The following is a 19,639-nucleotide window of genomic DNA, read 5'->3' as shown; positions in this document are numbered from 1 at the left end:
ATAATCTTAATGTTTTGAGTTAGCTTATGAAAGGTAGTGAGATCAAGTTGACAATTAAAAAAAAAAAACTCCTATATTTCAATATTATGTTTGTACAACTTTAAAAAATATGGCAAGTTAATCAATGGAGTGATGATCATGCAATATTTTTCTTAATGTAAATGAGAACATGTGGCTAAATGTCTAAAAGGCATTTCATAACAAAAACCTAAATCATTTGATAAAGATGTTCTCAGTAGCAAAAAATTTATCACTTGTTTGCTTCCTCTTTTGCAATTTCTAACAAGAGGCATGGGGGGGAGCAAATTATTATTTAGTTTTAGAAACAAACTTTTTCTTATCATTGGTTTTTTAATTAATAGTAAAACTAGGATAACATTTTTGAGAATAGCTTGGTTTGATCAGCTCTCTGTATGTATTGAAGCTCGAGCTGAGGTTTTTCAAAGAACAAAATGTTTAACAGTCTTTTCATTAACTACAGGTGAATTCTCAATTATGTGATTGATACAGAGATGTTGTGAATGAATGTGTTTTGTAGTTTGTTTTAAGTCATTTGACCTGACTCTGTTCTAGCCTATTCTTCAAATAACACCTAAGGTCAGCTATTGATGCCAAACCTCAGAGATTTCATGGACCCTGTAGCCCTTCTCCAGAGCCTTGGTCAGTTCTGGGGAACACCAGGTGCCCACAAGGGCTCTTCCCTCATTGCTGGGGGGGGAGGGCCTGGCAGGTTCCAGCAGAAGGGAAACGAGCTTGCCGTTTACCCTCATGGGAAGCACAGGGAAAAAGAGCCCACAAGGTGGGGACACCTTTACTTTGACTGTCCTGAAGTAGGTTGTCAGGGCATCAAAATTCTCAGAAATAACTTTGGGGTGCCCAAGAGAGTATTGTTTTGTTTGGTTGATGAAGGGATAGAGGCTAGCAAAATCATAGTAATGTATCTTTTCATCAGGGGCTGCTTTGTCCTGCTGCTGAAAAGTACACCTCTGGGGATCAGCAGTGTGGGCAGTTTGGTCCTGGCTAAGAGCTCTGCAAACTCCCCCTCTGATTTTGTCAAAGCAACCCACTCATGCTCCCACAGAGATCTGATGTTAAAACCCACTCTCTTCAGGTGGTCCATCTTTTACTGTCAGGTACTACAAATACCCAAAGGTGGCCCCTGCCAGAAGGTTCCAGTCATTTTCACGGTAGCATTCAATACAGCCATGGAAAAAGCACCCCTTAAAATTGAAAGCTATCAGCACAGTCATTCAAGAAATAGAACTCTGCCAAAAAGGAAAATATTCAAGTAATGTACATAAGCCATGGAATAGAGGGGGTCAAATACCTCTTTTTCCTCTGATGACAGCCATCTGGAGGGAGAAGTGCTACCACATTAGGTTTGAGAAACATAAACCAGTACATGGACATGCAAATAGATGCCAGCATACTATACAAAATGGTATCAAAACAGTGATAAGCCTTCAACTTCATCACCCTCTTTCTCGTAGAATGTGTGATGGGTCATCACCATAATCTCCTTCATGTATGATCTGCAGGCCTCCCTCAGCATTTTTACATTTTGCTAGCAAGTCTAAAAACTTCTGATTAGCTGGGTGTAATGCCAAGAATTGCTTTTTCTCTTCAATTGAAAAGTTATTAACCTTTTTTTCTTCAGGTATCTGATGTCCAAAGCAGTTGCAGATCACCATCTCCCTCTCCATGTGACATCACTAGAAAACACTAGATTGGTGATGTCACACATACCACAGAACCCCGCTGCAGAATGGAGCGGGCCTATTAAGGGTAAAGGTAAGTTTTTTTTCCCCTCCACCACCACCCCTTTTAAACAATATTGCATGGTTTTATAAGATTCCTAGTTTTCTTTACATTCTGTCCCTTAAGATATAAAATTAAGATTAAAAAAAAACTTCTGAGACTATGTAATATTGTGGCTGTGTGCGCTTATTTAAAAAGAAAAAACACTCACACACACCCCGCCCCAACGCCCAGTAAAGTTTTGTCCTTACCCTGTATATCCGTATCCTGGCTCCAGTCTGCTTTGGGGTTCCATGATGAGTATGCCATAATCAGAATATGCTGGAGTACCACGGGAGAGTGAAGTCAGCATTTCCTGGCTGCTCTGGATGTCAGAAACCTAATTTTAAAAGGTAAGCTTTCAGTTCAGAATGTCTCTTACTTCAGTTTTATGAAAACATTCAACTCGAGTCTAAAGTGTATTTGCATTTTTGTTAAATTTAGCTGTAAGCCACATTTTTATACTTACCTTTCTCTAGGCTTTTGAACTCCTTTGTTCTATTGTTAAAGATATAAGTTGTGCTACCAGAACAAAAAAGTTTTTTATTTGTCATTGTCTGTAACAGGATGGTATCTAGAAGTCATCACGCTGAGTAGTATAAGGACAATTTTTATCCAAGATAAAAAGTGAAGGGTGCCCTACTCCCAACTTCTGGCAGAAGCCCCACCCCTACTGGCAGTCACATGTCCCACTTGTCCTGGAAGTCCCGCCCCTCTTACAGTCACGTGCTCTGTTTACTCCACCTCTTCTTGTTCCTGGGGATCGCCATTTTGTAAAAGTCATACCTCTGCATCTTCACAGACTGCCCTGTGATCGGCTGGCAGGACCAGCCACCCCTTCTGGTACGTCAGAACAGAAAGTCCCTTTCCACTACATACATGGAGGCTGCCATTTTGTTTCAGGCACCATTTTATAGCAGGGAGCTGCTATTTTATAAAATGGTATAACTCACATGTTTTCATACTGCTCTGTGATTGGCCGACTGCCATTTCTCAACACCATCATACCCCACATGTTCTCAGACAGCCCTGTTGTTCTCTGGCAGGACCAGCCACCCCTTCCAGGTCACCCTGGAAGGACGTCAGAGCAGGAAGCCCCCTCCCGCTACATACACTTTCTGCCCCTTCTTCTTCTTCAACCCAAGGGGCATCCGGTGCTAACTCATGGCAAAAAATGTCATTTGGGACCTGTGTCCCAGTTTCCTGCATACATTCCACGTCATAGAAAATATAGCCCCGCCCTGCTTCTGGATTTTTGATCACGGGCATGAAGCACTGGTGCTGGTTTACGTTACAGATCTGTCCATAGCACATTCTGCACTGCCAGCCTTTACAGTTGTGATGCTTTTCCACAGGCTTTGCACTTCTCTCAGAAAAATCACAGCCAAACAATCATTTTTTTTCTTTAATAGTCAGGGCCTGGTGCCTCTGTAAACATTTCCCAGACCTGCACAACAGCTTGCAGCTAGGGCACCTCATCCTTGTCCCCAAGTTAACTGCACAGTTGCGAGGCAAGCAGAGCCAGCAATAATATTTACAGCTATGGCCATGATTGTACAGTGTATGACAAAGCTCACAAAAGTTTCTCGCCCAAATATCTTCCTGACATCCTTAACATCATACTAACGTTCACTGTGTAAAAGGAGGAGACAGGTCTTGGGATAACCAAGACTGTCGTTTGGCTTAAAATTCCCCCAACCCTTTCCCCCTCAGATAGGAGGATGACACATATATTAATTAACATGCGGCAGATATTCAAACAAGGGGATGTCGCTCAGCATGACCTTCCTGTGCACAGACGACCCCAGTTTGTCATGTAGCTCTTTTGCTCTGCTTAAGAATTCTGCATCTGTCAGATCCCTCACTGCTGTACGCGCTGTGAGACTCCCAGCAAAACAGAGATTATTGTCCCTGATATTTAAATCAATTAAATAGAGCTGCTCTTTGTCTATAACTTTGGAATGGGGGATAGACTGCAGGGTTCTGCGTACCCCACCCCCAATGGCTCTTACAGTACTGATAGCCAGGTGGAAAGTCTGATGAAAACACAGCGCTCTCTCACATTGCAAGAGAGTACTGACCAGTCTAAAAATTTCTCTGTGTTCATATTGCTTAAATTAATAACAGGAGAATATAAAGAGTCGTGCATGCTGACAACTTCAAGACGGAGCTGAGCATAATCACCAGGTTCAAACAGCTGGCGTAAATGGTCAAAAATTTGCTCTACGCCCCAAACAAGTGTTTCATAAGCTTCATGTAGCAATATCTGATCTAAATCAACAAATCTGTATTCTTCGACGTATCGCCTAGCCCCAAACCTCTGGACCGGCCATTCCCCCCTGCTGAACGTGCTCCATGGAAGCCACAGGTTGGGCTGCCACCCCCTCCACCACCCCTGCTATATTTGAGGGTGGGGGGTCAAGCAGGGCTTTCAAATGCCCCCTGAGGGCTTGGGAATGCTGCTGGTGGCCCTTCCTGGGAGACATCCTCATGTGAACTTGAAGGGGCACAGTCTTGCTCTGCAGGGGGCTGCAGTAACCAGGAAGTCCCTTCCAGGGGGGTCATCTTCTGTCCTAGTAGGAGACATATTCACTGCCCCATCAGGTTCAGAAAAGCAGTTTGCATTTAAGGGCCCTTGTGGTCCCCATAACCCTTTGCCAGTCTAGAGTTGTGACAGTGTAATCAGCCCTTCTATGCCCTCCTTGCCTGCCACTCCTCTGTACCTGATAATAATCACAGTCTTTCAGTTCTGCAGCACCCTCATTGCCCTTACTGCTCCCCTTTGCTCTTTCTGCAGTAGCTGTGGCCTCTAAGAGCATGGGTCTCCAGGCTGCATCCCAAAGCCTGGGTCTTGCTGCTTCCGCAGAAATCATGGTCTAACAGGACAGTCTTGACTGCATGATCGGTCTTCTGCCTCTTATTAGCAGCATTGACCTAAGGATAAGGAAATACAGAGAGCACAAGCCTGCACCCTGTAATGATCTTACAGGGAGCTGTAAGCTCCCCCATAGCCATAGGCAAAAGGGAGCTCCCTCCACCTCCACCACCCACCCCCCTCTGTGTGAAACTTACCTCAAAATATAGTTTCCGATTCACGGGCCACTGGCCGGTTCTTCTGGTTCGTGGGGACTTTTTTGGGAAACCCTTTGGGGCTTTTCCTTATCGTCTCCATGCACACGTTCTTCTGAAGTTGGCATCTTGTTCTGGTTTTCCATTTTAGCAGACAGTGTTGTCTGTGTCTTGCAACACCGTGCAAAGCCCAAAGGCTGCCCCAGTAATACCACGTGGTCATCCTGGCAGTTTGGGGCCAGATGCGAGGGCCTCTTGATCCAGCTCACAGGATTGGTCTCTTCTTTGCACATGACAGGGGTTGCACAGGGAGCCCCTTGGTGGGCCTCCTAGGAGGGGTCTGTAGCACTTGGGCATGCTCTACCTTGCTCATCCCTCCCCCCCCCCTTTTGGTGCCTGCCTCCCCCCACCCTCTTGAACTTCCTCCCGCTCTAAACATGTCAGGGCTTGTTCGGCCAACTTGTAAAGTGAGGGAGGGGGCTGCAAATCTACTTTTAACTTTTAATTACTTTCTATTCACATTTAACTTTAATTATTCATTTCATTAGCTATTATTACAGAATGTTTTATACATGTTATAGCTACACTTTTATGGATCTATATATATTTAAATTATCTTTATACATGTGCTTATACGTATATACACTCTATATACACATATATAAGTGTACTTATGTATAAATAAATAATATATATATCAATACATATTTGTACACTCCTTTATATATTTTTATAAATATATAAATTTTTTTTTTATATAAGCACTTCCTGGTCCAAAGGAAACAGGCAGCCAATCAGAGGGTCCTCTGAGATCATGTGGGTATGACAGTATCAAAAAATTTCTTCACATGGCTTATTCTGTTAATTTATATGTGTTGTTACTGATGGATTTATTGCCGGCTACTAAGTCCAAGTAAGAAAAATGAATAGCTGGGATAGAGAAAGATAATAACAATATAATAATTTTTCAAATTAGCTATTATAATTGCATAGAAATGTTTGGGATGTCTAGAGGTTATATCTGAAGGATATTAATTTTCTTAGGGAATTGTCTTTAGAATTTCCTGAGTTTATATTTTTCTCTTTAAAGCAGGAGAAATGTGACTTGTCATCAGTTTCTTCATCCCTGAAGTGATAATTAATATAATGAAGTCTTGAAGTCCATTCTTGACTAAACCTTTTACCTGTATCTATTCAGCTCATGATACAATTGTTACTTCACAATTTACTCAGTGGCCATATCTAGCTCATATTCCATTTTTCCTTATCAGAATCTGCCTTATTTAGAGCTAAATGTCTCTCAAATTTATCAGCTTCTCATCATTCCTTTTCACTCTCCAGTTATTTTTCATAAGTATTTTTATTCTTGTTTTCAGTCATCCTATTCTTTGCCAAATTTCAGAGTTCTCTGCTCTCTGACCAACTTTTTATAGATATTCCACACGTTGAGGGTTTCATATTTAATACCAAATTTACTTATTTGAAGTTATTTGATGTTACACAGGATTTTGATTTAGCAGAGTGATACAGCAACATACTTAAATCACAATACAAGCAGAGTACAGAAATTGCAATATACAGCTGAATCACAATACAAATGTGATTCTCATTACTGATCTCTACAGTATGCTCACCATCATGACACTGGGCATCCCCAATTGCTAGGAAGGAATATGTGGGTTGAAACCAGCTCAAGCCCATTGCTTTCTTCAAAGGTCTTTTTGTTGGTTGTTTGGGTTTTACACTCTGTGTTGGGCTGAGCCATGTATAGTGCCCCCGCCCATGCTGGTCTGGCTAACTCAGAAAGTTCAATTAACTCAGGGACAAAGAGTTACACAGCTAGTTGATCCACTCAGCTGATGTAGCCATTTATCTAGAACAAAGGCCACCCTCCAGTCCCCTTGTGATGAGATAAGTTCAGCTTTCTTGGCAACAGCTGTGGTCAGTCACTCCCTACATTCTTCCTTGAGCTTCATGAGCACATCCCCCTTGTCCATCTCCTCTGAGCCTTCTTCCATTGTAGGGGTTCCTTGATTGGTCACACAATCATATTGTTTATTTTGGCTATTTTGATTTTTGATATGATACATTCCACTAATACTATGCAGTATGTCAACTGATCTTTCTACAAATCTCTAGGAAATGTTATATATACACTCTTTAAGAGGAAAATAAATCACACGGTTAAAATTGGTTTACACATTCACAGCTAATTCTGTTGACTACTGATGCTAATAAGCAATGTCAAATGCCTAATTAGGCTACAATATACATGTAGGCTATTTTCTAATACAGCGCTTAATGGCAGCTTATCTTCAATATATCACGTGCACCAGGCCACAAATGGGTGGAAATTAGAACATAATTTCCTGATTTCCATTTTTGACATCAAGCACTGTATGGTAATATGGTATCATTTTCCATTTAAGAAACTTTAGAAACATCTAAGAACTTTAATTAAAGAATAAATGAGTATCCATTAATTTTGTTGTGTAACATGTAAATGATTGATTATCCATAAAAATAAGCATGCAGTCTGACATTGTTCTGTGCACAATGGAGAGATCTGCTAGGAACAGGTAGAAAGGAATTTGTTCCACTAGTCACAAAGGGATCACTGTTGCAGACTGCCTGGTAGAGCTTTTCCTGCCCTAAAGTTCCATGCATGCTAGAATGCAGCTAGTTATTAAGAAACAGAGCTCTACCAAAAGCTAAAGATGTGTAGCAAATATAAATGGGTTCCTAAGTCTTGTTTCTTTTGAGCTGCAGAACCACTCTGTCTTTACTGTCACTAGTCTTGTCAGAGAGGATATTAAAACAAAATCATCAGTTAAGTAAAAATACATTGAATTGGTAGAGTGGAAATATAATATATGTTATCTGTTTGTGCAGCTGCTCGTATATACATATTCTCTCATTTTTGTGAGTGACTTGATAATAAAGTTTTTAGAACAAATATTCAGAAGGTCTATGTGTCTAAGAATGTAAAAAGATGTGTTTCACAGCATTATATTGACTGTGATTTTTTTTTTTTAATTTTTATTTTTAAATATCACACATTGCCTGTCAGGGAGCAGCAAGAATGGCTGCTCCACAAGGGCAGGGGAGCCAGGAGCTGAGGGTGACAGTGAGGCAAGCAGAGGCAGTGCCTTCATCGACAGGGTGCAGTCTCACAGCACCTGAGCAAGAAGAGCAGAGCAGGTCCAGCGACAGTAACCAGGGTCAGCCACAGTCCAGTGATGGCCAGGATGAGACAGGTCAAGCTGGGAAGCCAAGTCAGTGGGTCAGAGACACAGCTGGGCAGAGCATACCTACAGCATAGCTCAGGCAAGGCCCAAGGGCGAGGGCCTGAGCTTAAATATAGCCCCTGAGTGAGGGGAGGAGGCCCCACCAAAGCTTCTCCCAGCTCTTTCTCATGCCTTAGCTCTTTTCCCAGCAGTCTGATCCCAGGTTACATGGTTGTGCCATATCAGAACTGCCCTTGAGCACAGGCAGCCAAACCCCTAGGAGCAGGGGCAGGGGGAGGTTGCAGAGACTACTGGTTCCCTCAGGGCCCTGACAGCAATTATTTAAATGAATAGTGAGGAAAATTGTGTGCTGTGCATGCACATTACTAATTTTTCACAATGTTTTTATCCTCAGTCAGCCTTTCCAAATTTAACAAAACAAGAATTCTTTATGGAATATTATAAGATTATACATAGTAAATTTCAGTTTGGAAAAGAAAACAGCTTTTAATTACAAGATTGAGTTCAAAAACCTTAAAGTTTTTACAGTTAGAAAGTGTTCCCTACTCCATACTCTGTTAGTTTATAAATGGCCAATTTACAGAACTTTCCTTTTAAGAACTTTATCTAGAATTTTGTGTAAGGAAAATGTAATGCAAAATGTGTGTGTGTGTGGGGGGGAAATCCTGAAAATGATACCAACCTTTGTTTTTGTAAGGGCCTGTATAAATCATATCACTTATACATTAAATGAAATTGTCATACAATTTTTAATAGGAATATCTTTTTAATATTAACTTTTGAAGCTTTGCATATGCAGTTGGCTTCCTTGACCTGAATCGACTATGGCATATATTAGGGTTACTCATGTAAGCAATTTTAAACATGTAGTGTAACTGTTTGCAGGGTTCTACTTCAGTTCTAATTCTGAACAATCTGAAAAAGTAAACATCTCTGCACTGTTGCTCTTATAAATTAGGATATTATCTCTTTGCACTGTACAAACTGTAAAAGTATTAGGTTTGCCTTATGAAGGTTGGGAAAAGACATTATTGTGAGACTTAATATCATTCTAGTTATTTTTCTATGTTTTAAGTAAGTATACTGAGATTGTTCTAGGACTACTATAGTATAACAAGATTCAGATATAATGCAATGATAAATGTTATTTATGTTCACAGGGAAGATGGTACTATCGAAAGCAAGCAGTAAAGGAATTACATAGTACATTGATACGACTGCTTAATGAACTGTTACCATGGGAACTAAAGCTAACAAAAGCTTTTCAAAGAAACAGGTAATTAGCAGCTCTTTTTAACAATAATGCAAGAAATGTGAAACAAAATCCAACTCATTACTTTAAAAAAAAAAAACAGTCAGTCTTAGCTGGCTTCTAAAATCATGGTAATTAAGATACTTTGAGAATAGGAATGAGGTCTAGGTAGTGTTTTAGTCTGAAGAGGTAAACATTTTCTGCAACAGATTTAGGGGCTACAAGTAAATTTGAGATTTAACCTTTGTTTTTTTTCCAAAATGCTCTAGGATCCCTAAGCATACTTGTCTCAAGCTTTGTCCTATCGTAATCTAGCTAGGGTTAATATTGCTGTTTGTTTGATCAAGAAATTCCTGAAAAACAATATTTAAAAAACTAGACCAAGTCTTCTTACAACTTTTTAATTCATTCTATGGTATTAAGTACAATCTAAAGTTACCTAAACTGGTCATCAACAACCTCATCAGAGAACCAGTTCTTAAAATGTTGTCTTAAGAGTCTTTCTAGTTTTGTAAATTAGTGTCCATCTGGGATCATGTGCATCAGAGAAACATCAGTGTAGCAGTGACAGGATTAAAGCTAGCTAAGATGGGTAATAGCATCAATGAAAATGAGGTGAGGACTAGAACCCAGATTCAAAGCCCTGTAAAGACTAGGTATGTTGCCACTGCATCTTGAAGTTTGTGCTACTGTTGTCTGTTAGCTAATGTCACGCTCACCCTAGAAGGAGGATCCAGGGAACTACAGGCTGGACAGCTTAACCAAAGTCATTGGGAAGGTTATGGAGGAAATCCTCCTGGAAGCCATTTCCAGGCACAGTAAGGACAAAAAGGTGTTTGGTAACAGCTAGCATAGATTTACCAAGAGCAAAACATGCCTGATTGTTTTCTACAATGAGATGACTGGCTCTGCAGACAAAGGGAGAACAGTTAATGTTAGCCTTTGTCACAGTCTCCCATAGTATCCTTATAGCCAAACTGATTAAGTATTGACTGGATGATAATGTGTGTAGAAAATTGGCAGGACTTCTGGGCTCAAAGTGTAGTGATCAGCAGTAGAAAGTCCAACTGGCAGCCGGTTACTAGTGGTGTCCCTCAGGGAACATTAATAAAGACAGTTGACGGTGTTGGCCCAAATAATGACCTGTATAATGATTCAGAGTGCACTTTCAGCAAGTTTGTGGATGATACCAAATTGCAGGGGAGCGGTCAACATGCTGGAGGGCAGACCTGCTATTTAGAGGGATCTGGACAGGCTGGAGAAATGGGCTGACAGGAACCTCAGGCAGTTCAGCAAGGACAAATGCCAAGTCCTGCACCTGGGGAAGAATAACCCTATGCATCAGTACAGGCTGGGGCCAACCAGCTAGAGAGCGGCTTTGCAGAGAAGGACCTGGGGGGTCCTGGTGGACAACAAGTTGACCATGAGCCAGCAGCGTGGCCTTGCAGCAAAGGAGGCCAACAGCATCCTGGGCTGCATTAGGAAGAGTGTAGGCAGCAGGCCCAGGGAGGTTATCCTTCTCTATTCAGCACTGGTGAGACCACATCTGGAGTCCTGTGTCCAGTTCTGGGCTCCCCAGTATAAGACAGACATACTGAAGCAAGCCTAGCAGAGGGCCACCAAGATGGTCAGGGGACTGGAGTATCTGACGTACAAGGAGAGGCTGAGAGAACTGGGTTTGTTCAGCCTGGAGAGGAGAACGCTCAGGGGAAACCTTATTGTTGCCTGATTGGAGGATGCAGAGAAGATGGAACCAAGTGCAAAACAGCCAAACAAGAAGCAACAGACACAAGTTGGAACATGGGAAATTCCCATTAGATATAAAGAAAAAAAAATTTCATCATGAGGGTAGTCAAACACTGGAACAGGGGCCCAGAGAGGTTGTGGAATCACCATCCTTGGAGGTGTTCAAAACTCAACTGGACAAGGCCCTGAGCAACCTGATCTAATTAGACCTGCTTTGAGCAGGGAGTTAGACTAAAGACCTCCAGAGGTCCCTTCCAACCTAAATTATTCTATGATTTAGGGAATTACTAAGACCTTATTTTTACTGTCATAGTGATTGAGTTTAGGTCCAGGCTAGAATTTAAATATTGTCCTAGACAGTTTGCTAATTACTAGCATCTCTTCACTGTTTACTTAATGAATCTTTCTGATGTCATGTTTAATTACCACTGGCTGAGCTCTGTAGTTCACTGTATTTATATGCTAAAATACCACTAGATCTCATCTAAGCAATGATATAGAAAAAAGGATAAGAGGGTAAGTAGCACTGTGTGAATATCAAGATGAGTATGGTGTCACAGTGGATACTATTTCGCCAGAGTGTTCAAATGGAGTAAAATATGTATTTGTCAGGTATTAAAATACCTATGCCACATCTGTAGTCTTGTGTCGAATTCTGGGCTCCCCAGTACAAGATAGACATGGACCTACTGGAGCAAGTCCAGTGAAGATTCACAAAGATGATTAAGGGACTGGAGAATCTCTCATACGAGGAGAGGCTGAGAGAGCTGGGATTGTTTAGCCTCAAGAAGAGAAGGCTCAGGGGGGGAATCTTATCAATGTTTATAAACCCTCTTAAGGGAGGGTGTTACAGAAGACAGAACCAGACTCTCTTCAGTGGTGCCCAGTGACAGGACAAGAGGCAACAGGCACAAACTGAAGGACAGGAAATTCTATCTGAACATCAGAAAACACTTCTTCACTGTGAGGGTGGTTGAACACTGGAACAGGTTGCCCAGAGAGGTTGTGGAGTCTCCATCCCTGGAGCTATTCAAAACCCAACTGGACATGGTCCTGGGCAACCTGCTCTAGGTGACCCTGCTTGAGCAGGGGGGTTGGACTAGATCTCCAGAGGTCCCTTCCAGCCCCAACTATTCTGTGATTCTGTATTTCTATCTTCTGCACATTACTAATGGAATATGATCTTCTGGAAGTGAGTGGCAGCTATTTAAGTGGTTGTGAAATGAGGTAGGCGTTTTGCTGAAAAAGGAAACATTATGGTCATCTAACCATGCCAAAGACATGATGTATTCCTGAAAACAAGAATTGCTTATTTTTCTAGCTGAAGTGGTCTTCAGAGGAAAGAGTAGATTCCTAGATTTCTTACAGATGTACCTGAATCAATTCAGGTATTAATCATCATAACGCAAGGTGTATGAAGAAGCAGGAAATGGAGGCAGGAAAGTAGTGATTGGTCAGATTCTACTCAGTCTTGTTGCTTATTGTTAGAGAACTTAAGAGGACAGAAGTTCATTTCAGTGAGGGAAGGGATGTTACTGCCACCTTTTATTTCCTGACTTTGAGAGACTCAAATTTAGCTACCTTGCACATTTTAAAGGGCATAGGTTATTCTAGGCTATCTTTTCTATGTGGAAAATTTTTGGGGAAGAACTTACAAGTAAAAGCATGAAAAATTGAGTATTGTTCTTCAGTGAAGTTTGTTGTTGTGTGTCATTATTTTCAAGGTCTCGACTGAAGAGAGACTACGATGACTTTCAAAGACAGACAGACCGTGATAAATTTACCAGAGAATTATGGAGTAATGACAAAAGTGAGGGTGATGCTGACAAAGACTCTTTTGAAGTAATAACCAGTAAACCTTCGGAGTCTGCAGAACATGAGGATGTTTCCAAAAAAGATCACCCAGACTTTGGTAAGTATTTACTGAAATTTAATAGCCTGGACTTGATTCAAGGGCCTACCATTTTTTTCATGCAAGTTTCTCTCATATATTTTACCTTAATTATAGTGTAAGTATACTGGAGTCGATTTTGTGATGCACTTTTGATAGATGGTAGACCAGGAGAAGGGGGCAGAGATGACCCAGATGAGAAATCTGATTTTATGTATTAGTAAGCTTTTGTCATTTTTTGTGCTTAATTATTTCTGTGATAAAATAGTAGGCCTGCTCAGAATAATTTACATTAAATCGTGTGTAGCTTGTTATTTAACAAAAAGTAAAATACAGTACAGATGATTAATGCTGTCATCACCTCAGAAACTGTTCTTTATAATTGTCATGACAAATAATTATAAACTAGCACTTTGCCTTTATCTGAACAGTGTTAAACTGTCATATAGATGCATCAATTGCAAACTTGTAAAATACTTACAGTTTTTACTTTACTATTTTTGCAGATGAAATGAAACTGTTAGAGGTGGTTTTACCTGCAGGAAAAAGCAGACTTCTAAAAAAAAAATGGACTTCTAAAGAAATACATAAGACACTGACCAAATCTGTTAAACAACAGTCCAAGCAGAACAGTTGTCTGGATGATAGCACAAATGAACTTTCACTGAGGAAGAAAGCTAAGTTGAGCACAACTGAGGCTGTAGTCCAGAGTTCAGAAAGAGGCATGCAGACAGACAGTTGTTTGACTGAGCTGAAACAATATGAACAACCAGCTCCAGATTCATTTTCCCTGTCAGATCCTGCAACATCAATATCAAATTTTCTGAAAGGGACCAAACCCATCCAGGCCTTGCTTGCCAAGAGTATTGGAAACAAAGTGACCTTAACGAATCAACTGCCACTTCCCCTAGGCATAAATGTATCTACTTCTGAAAAAACAGTTATATCACCTATGGAATCACTGCCAATAAAACCAGCATTGCCTTGCCAGACCAGTTCAAGGAGTCCTTTACAAATAGCATACAAAATGCCAGGTAACCATTATGTACCAGTAGACCTTCACAACAGCTCAGTGAAAATTCAAATGCAGCCTGCGATTGACTGTAAAACTGGAGATAAAGTCATGCAACCTAAGAATTTTCTTATTCAGCAGAACGAAGGAAAAATTATATCCAAGGACATTCAGTCACTGAAACAAAAGTCTCCTGAACTGCACTGTACAACTTTCTCACAAGCAGCAATTGTCAATGTTTCTTTAACACCTGTCCTGGTAACACCAACTGCACATGCTACCAATCAACCACCTAGTACAATTTTTAACAAGAATATTATGCATCTGTCACAACTAACTAGTCCTGTGAACAGACTGCACCCACTGCATTCTATAACCTCAACAAGTAACTTATTATCATCAACAATTACAATGAGCCACAGTGAAACTGACAAAACCAAGAGTACAGTTTCAGCTGCCACATTCCCTATATCTTTGGCTTTACCCACTGTTTCTACAGCTAGTCAGCCTTTTACATTAGCAACAACATTAAGTGGATCCACAAATTCTACTTCATCCTTTAATAGTCTCACATCACAGAAGAACAGTGACTCCTCTGAAGTTAAGCAAGAACTAAAAACAGTGTGTGTAAGAGAATCACAGTCTATTCTGGTCACAACACGAGGCGGGAACACAGGAATTGTTAAAGTACAGACAAACCCAGACCAGACTGCATCTAATAGTTTATCTCCTAGTTCATTTTTTGCTTACACACCTCAACTTCAGGCATTTTTGGTGCCAAAATCCACAATGTTATCAACTTCTACTCTTTCATCTATAGCAACAGCCACATCTGGTTTTCCACTTTTTGGACAATCATCTGTTTCTGGGTTTGCCACCTCAACAGCTACTTCCGTCAACATTCCAGCTTTTCCTGCTGGTTTAAATCAGATAAAGGGGAAAAATTTCAAAAATACATTAGGGCAGCCTCCTTGTGGGGGCATTTTGGATCAAATAGAGAAAACGTGCCATGTGTCCTCTCCTACTTTTTTGTCCCCCCTTTCATCAACTAGCACTTTGATGTCAGAAATTCCAAACAGGCCTGTTAATGCAATTAGTGTTGGACAGAATAACACTGGTATTACCCCAAATTCTTCAATAGAGCAACAAGGTAATACTAAAAAACATCCTCTTATACAATCTGAGACTAGTACAGCAAAAAATGGAGATGTAATCAGTGGTACTCCAATTCAAAAAGTTATGTTAGTCACAAAGCCACCTATTTTGTCTCCATGTGGGGCTACAGGAGTCAATGTTATACCTTCTCCAAAATCCACTAGTGTAAGCGCTCAGAAATTAGTTTTCATTAATACTCCACTTCCCAGTGGTGCATCTAGTCTAGTTGCAGAGTCATCAAAACAAACCCTCCCTTCTCCTCTAAACAAAACCTTTGTTAGTGACACAGAGCAGCCACAGTTGGTTCTGATCCCATCTACAGTAGAAGCACCAATAAAAAAAAAATTACCACCTAATGTGACTCAAGTAAAAGATGTGAAAATTGGACTAAACATAGGTCAGGCCTTTGTAAATACCAAATGCACCGAACAACAAGCTCCATCAATTAATATATTGCAATCTGTCATTTCTAAAGGAGAAGACAAAAAGAGGATGGGCTTTACTTTATGTTTGTCAAGCAGTGGTAGTTTGGTTCCAGTACGTTCAAGTTTCGCAAGTCAAAGTGTTACATCATTGAGTGAATCCATAGGTATTGTAACAAAAGCTGCAACTGCCTTTACAGTAACAGCAGCAAATGCATGTTTGGAATCTGTTTCAGTAACATCAAGTGAGACTTCTGTTGGGATACAACCTACCATCTTGATTGGTGGAAACAACACTTCAAGAATAAGGCCAGTTTTAGCTAAGCAACTGTGTACATCAAATATTGGAAATACTGTGGGTATATCAACTGTGGAAACAGGACATCTTGCTTCATCTGTGCTAATTTCAACTACACAACCAACAGTATCTCCTCAAAACTTATCATCCATTTTACAATTTCCAGCTGTTAGCCTGCCTGGATCTGTAGCCACCTCCCCCAAAGTGATACATACAGTTCCTCACTTCACAGCAGTTCCAGCTCTCCCCTCACTTCCAAAAGACCAGCCACACACATTGCTTCAGTTTCAGTCACCAGGAAATTCAGCTGCTGTGATAACTAATGCAGATAATTACAAGCCTCAAACTGTATTGTCCTCTACTTCACAAAATACAGGTAAAGTCATTAGTTTTCCCAACTTTTCTTCAATACAATGCCAGCAGACGCCTCCCAATATAGCGAAACAAAGTCATACTTGTACTTCTGCTATTCAGATGGCTACAGCTTCACCCACTGTAAAAAGCCAGGCAGGAGATCAATTGAATGAACCTTGCATGCAACAGAAAATAATTATTAACACCTGTATGCCTTTGGCACCTGGAACTGAGCTAATGATTAATGGTACCCATTTTATTGTTCCATCACAAGGCCTTGGACCTGGCAGCCATGTTCTTCTCCTCTCTTCTAATGCAAAGCAGACTCCTCTTCCTTTAGCTATTAACCATGGTCAAGGAGCTCAAGGTGTACCAATTGTTAATCCTATACCCCTGAAGATTACCCTAGCACCAACTAATTCATTAAGTTGGCAAACATCAAAGCATCCTTTGAAAAGCTCTACAAAAATTGTGAACTCTTCTGGGTCTGCAAATGCTTTACCCACTGTACACGCAGTGCCCCATATATTGAATACTCCTGCCAGTGCATGTGCTCCACCGTCAACAACAACACTGTCTACGTCTTCAGTGATAAAGCCTCCAGCTAATGTTTTAGTTGCAACTTCTTTGATTTCTGCCATGCACCCTGGGAACTGTCAGTTATCAAGTAACACTTCAGTGTTTGACTTAGATACATCTATCAAAAAACTGTTGGTCAGTCCAGAGGGAGCCATTTTGAATGCTATCAATACTTCAGCATCAAAAGTTTCGTCACTACCTCCTGTTATAGTGTCCACAAACAGAAATCCTATTACTGTCTTTCCTCCTTTTCAATCATCTTGCCTAGATAAACCTGACAAAGCTACATCCTGAATTTAGAGCAAATGAGCTACTTTGAAATGTCGGGGACTTTGAAAGTGGTTGTTATAACGTAAACCCTTTCTTATTTTGTTTAAAACATAGCTGATTTCTTACAAAATTATTTTGTTAGGTCTTTTCTGTTTACCTGTGGGGCTTGAGAGGAGGAACAATATATTCAGTTTCAGTCAGAAGTATGCTTTCAGAGGGTTAATAAAATGGTCAGAAATGACCAAACAATTAATAAATATGAAAAATTTTAGTTTGAAGAAATCTAGTCTTTTGCATATGTTCTATCTTACAATGTGTACTCTATGGCAGTGGTCTTTATGATAGTATGTGTCTCCTCTTTTTATTTGTCAAATCTTTTTTTTATTTTGTATTGTTTCTGTAAAATAGAAATGCACTGTAAAAATGCAGTCTATGGTATAAAATTATATATAGTCCTGAATTCCTAACAATCTGTACCAAACTATATGTACAAAGAACTATGCTGTTTTATTCATGTTTTTTTTGACCCAATGTATAGGGGTTTTAAACTATTTTAGTAATTTTGGGCCAGTGTACTGTTCAGCAACAATGCAGAAGAATCTACATGTAATAAATCAAGGTGCTATGCTGCTTTGTGTTGGCAATTGTTTAAAAGTATGTATATCTGTTGCATTGTGGCAGAAAAAAAATATATATATATATGCACATCTTTCCGTTTAATGCAGAAGCATCTCACCATGACTCTCTGGTGGCTGTCTGAAGTACCTGTACACTAATGCATACAGCATGGGGAACAAACAGGAGGAATTAGAGGTCTGTGTGCAGTGGCAGGGCTACAATCTCATTGGGATCACGGAGACATAGTGGGATAGCTCGCATGACTAGAATGCTGCAATGGATGGATACCTGTCCTTCTTTAGGAAGGACAGGTCAGGAAGGCGAGGAGGGGGAGTTGCCCTTTTTGTGAGAGAGCAGTTGGAATGCATGGAGCTCTGCCTAGGGACAGCTGAGGGGCCAGTTGAGAGCTTATGGGTTGGGATTAGAGGACATATCCATGTGGGCGATGTTGTGGTGGATGTCTGCTATAGACCACCTGATCAGGAAGGAGAGGTAGATAAGGCCTTCTTCAGACAACTGGAACAAGCCTGACATTCACAGACCCTGGTCCTCGGGGGGGGGGGGCTTGAACCAAATCAACATCTGCTGGAAGGACAACACAGCAGGGCACAAGCAATCCAGGAGATTGCTGGAGTGCATTGATGATTGCTGCCTGACACAAGTGATCGAGGAGCCCATGAGGAGAAGCACTCTGCTGGACCTGATACTTGCAAAAAAAAAAAAAAAAAGAACTGTTCAGGGATGTGCCTTGGCTGCAGTGACCATGAGATGGTGGAGCTGAGGATCCAGAGAGGAAGGAACGAGGCAAATAGCAGGATCACAGCCCTGGCCTTCAGGAGAGCAGACGTCAGCCTGTTCAGGGATCTGCTTGGAAGAATCCCATGGGAGACAGCCCTGGAGGGAAGAGGGGTCCAGGAGAGCTGGTTGATTTTTTTCAAGGGTCACTTCTTCCAATGTCAAGAATGGTCCATCCAATGTGCAGGAAGTCAAGCAAAGGTGTCCTGTATGCATAACCAAGGAGCTCCTGCCTAAACTCAAATATAAAAAAGGAAGCATACAAGAGGTGGAAGCAGGGGCATGTGACCCAGGGGGGATATACACTGTCCAAGTGTGCAGGGATGGGGTTAGGAAAGCCAAAGCCTACCTACAGTTGATTCTGGTGAGGGATGTGAAAGGCTTCTACAGATATAACAGCAGCAAAAGGAAGGGTAGGGAAAATGTGGGCCTGCTGCTGAATGGGGCAGGGGCCCTGGTGACAGAGGATGTGGAAAAGGCTGAAGTACTGAATGCCTTCTTCATCTCAGTTTTTACAGATGAGATTCACCCTTGGGAATCCTAGGCCCCTGAGACTAGTGGGAAAGTCTGGAGAAAGGAAGAGGAGGGTCAAGTTAGGGAACATTTAAACGAATTGGACATGCCATGGGCCCTGATGGGATGCATCCACAAGTGCTGAACGAGCTGGCTGATGTCATTGTGAGGCTACTCTCAATCATCTTTGAAAAGCCATGGTGACTGGGGAGGTTCCTGAGGACTGGAAGAGAGCAAATGTCACTCCAGTCTTCAAAAAGGGCAAGAAAGAGGACCTGGGGAACTACAGGCCAGTCAGCCTCACTTCAATCCCTGGGAAAGTGATGGAGCAGCTCATCCTGTATACCATTTCTAAACACATAAAGGACAATAAGGTTATTGGGCGTAGTCAGTCTGGATTTATGGAAGGGATGTCTGACCAACCTGATAGCCCTCTACGACAAGATGACTGGCTTGGTGGATGAGGGGAGAGCAGTGGATGTTGTTTACCTCGACTTTAGCAAGGCACTATCTCTCATAACATTCTCATAGACAAACTGACATATGGGCTAGATAAGTGGTCAGTGAGCTGGACTGAAAACTGGCTGAACTGCTGGGCTCCAAGGGTTGTGATCAGCAAC

At 41.2% G+C, this 19,639-nt stretch overlaps 1 protein-coding gene and 1 long non-coding RNA gene across 4 annotated transcripts in view; one reads left to right on the top strand and one right to left on the bottom strand.

Moving 5' to 3' along the window:
- The window catches only part of LOC135324134 (uncharacterized bromodomain-containing protein 10-like), a 68,928-nt gene extending 51,108 nt beyond the window's left edge, over nt 1-17,820 (top strand). For all 3 annotated transcript variants that reach the window (XM_064499708.1, XM_064499705.1, XM_064499706.1), the window contains 3 exons: nt 9,275-9,390; nt 12,837-13,024; nt 13,510-17,820. In XM_064499708.1, the coding sequence (XP_064355778.1) occupies nt 9,275-9,390; nt 12,837-13,024; nt 13,510-17,117 (3,912 nt within the window). In that variant the 3' untranslated portion in view covers nt 17,118-17,820. The remainder of the gene's footprint in view (nt 1-9,274; nt 9,391-12,836; nt 13,025-13,509) is intronic.
- Nucleotides 586-5,225, bottom strand: LOC135324330 (uncharacterized). The gene is made up of 3 exons (XR_010385701.1): nt 4,870-5,225; nt 4,521-4,731; nt 586-2,137 (listed from the first exon to the last, which is right to left on the bottom strand). It is a non-coding gene; the product is annotated as an uncharacterized LOC135324330 (long non-coding RNA).
- Nucleotides 17,821-19,639: the final 1,819 nt, after the last annotated feature.

This window comes from Dromaius novaehollandiae, chromosome W (genome assembly GCF_036370855.1).
Source record: "Dromaius novaehollandiae isolate bDroNov1 chromosome W, bDroNov1.hap1, whole genome shotgun sequence".
Lineage (NCBI taxonomy): Eukaryota > Metazoa > Chordata > Aves > Casuariiformes > Dromaiidae > Dromaius > Dromaius novaehollandiae.
This window is presented reverse-complemented; position numbering and strand designations above follow the sequence as displayed.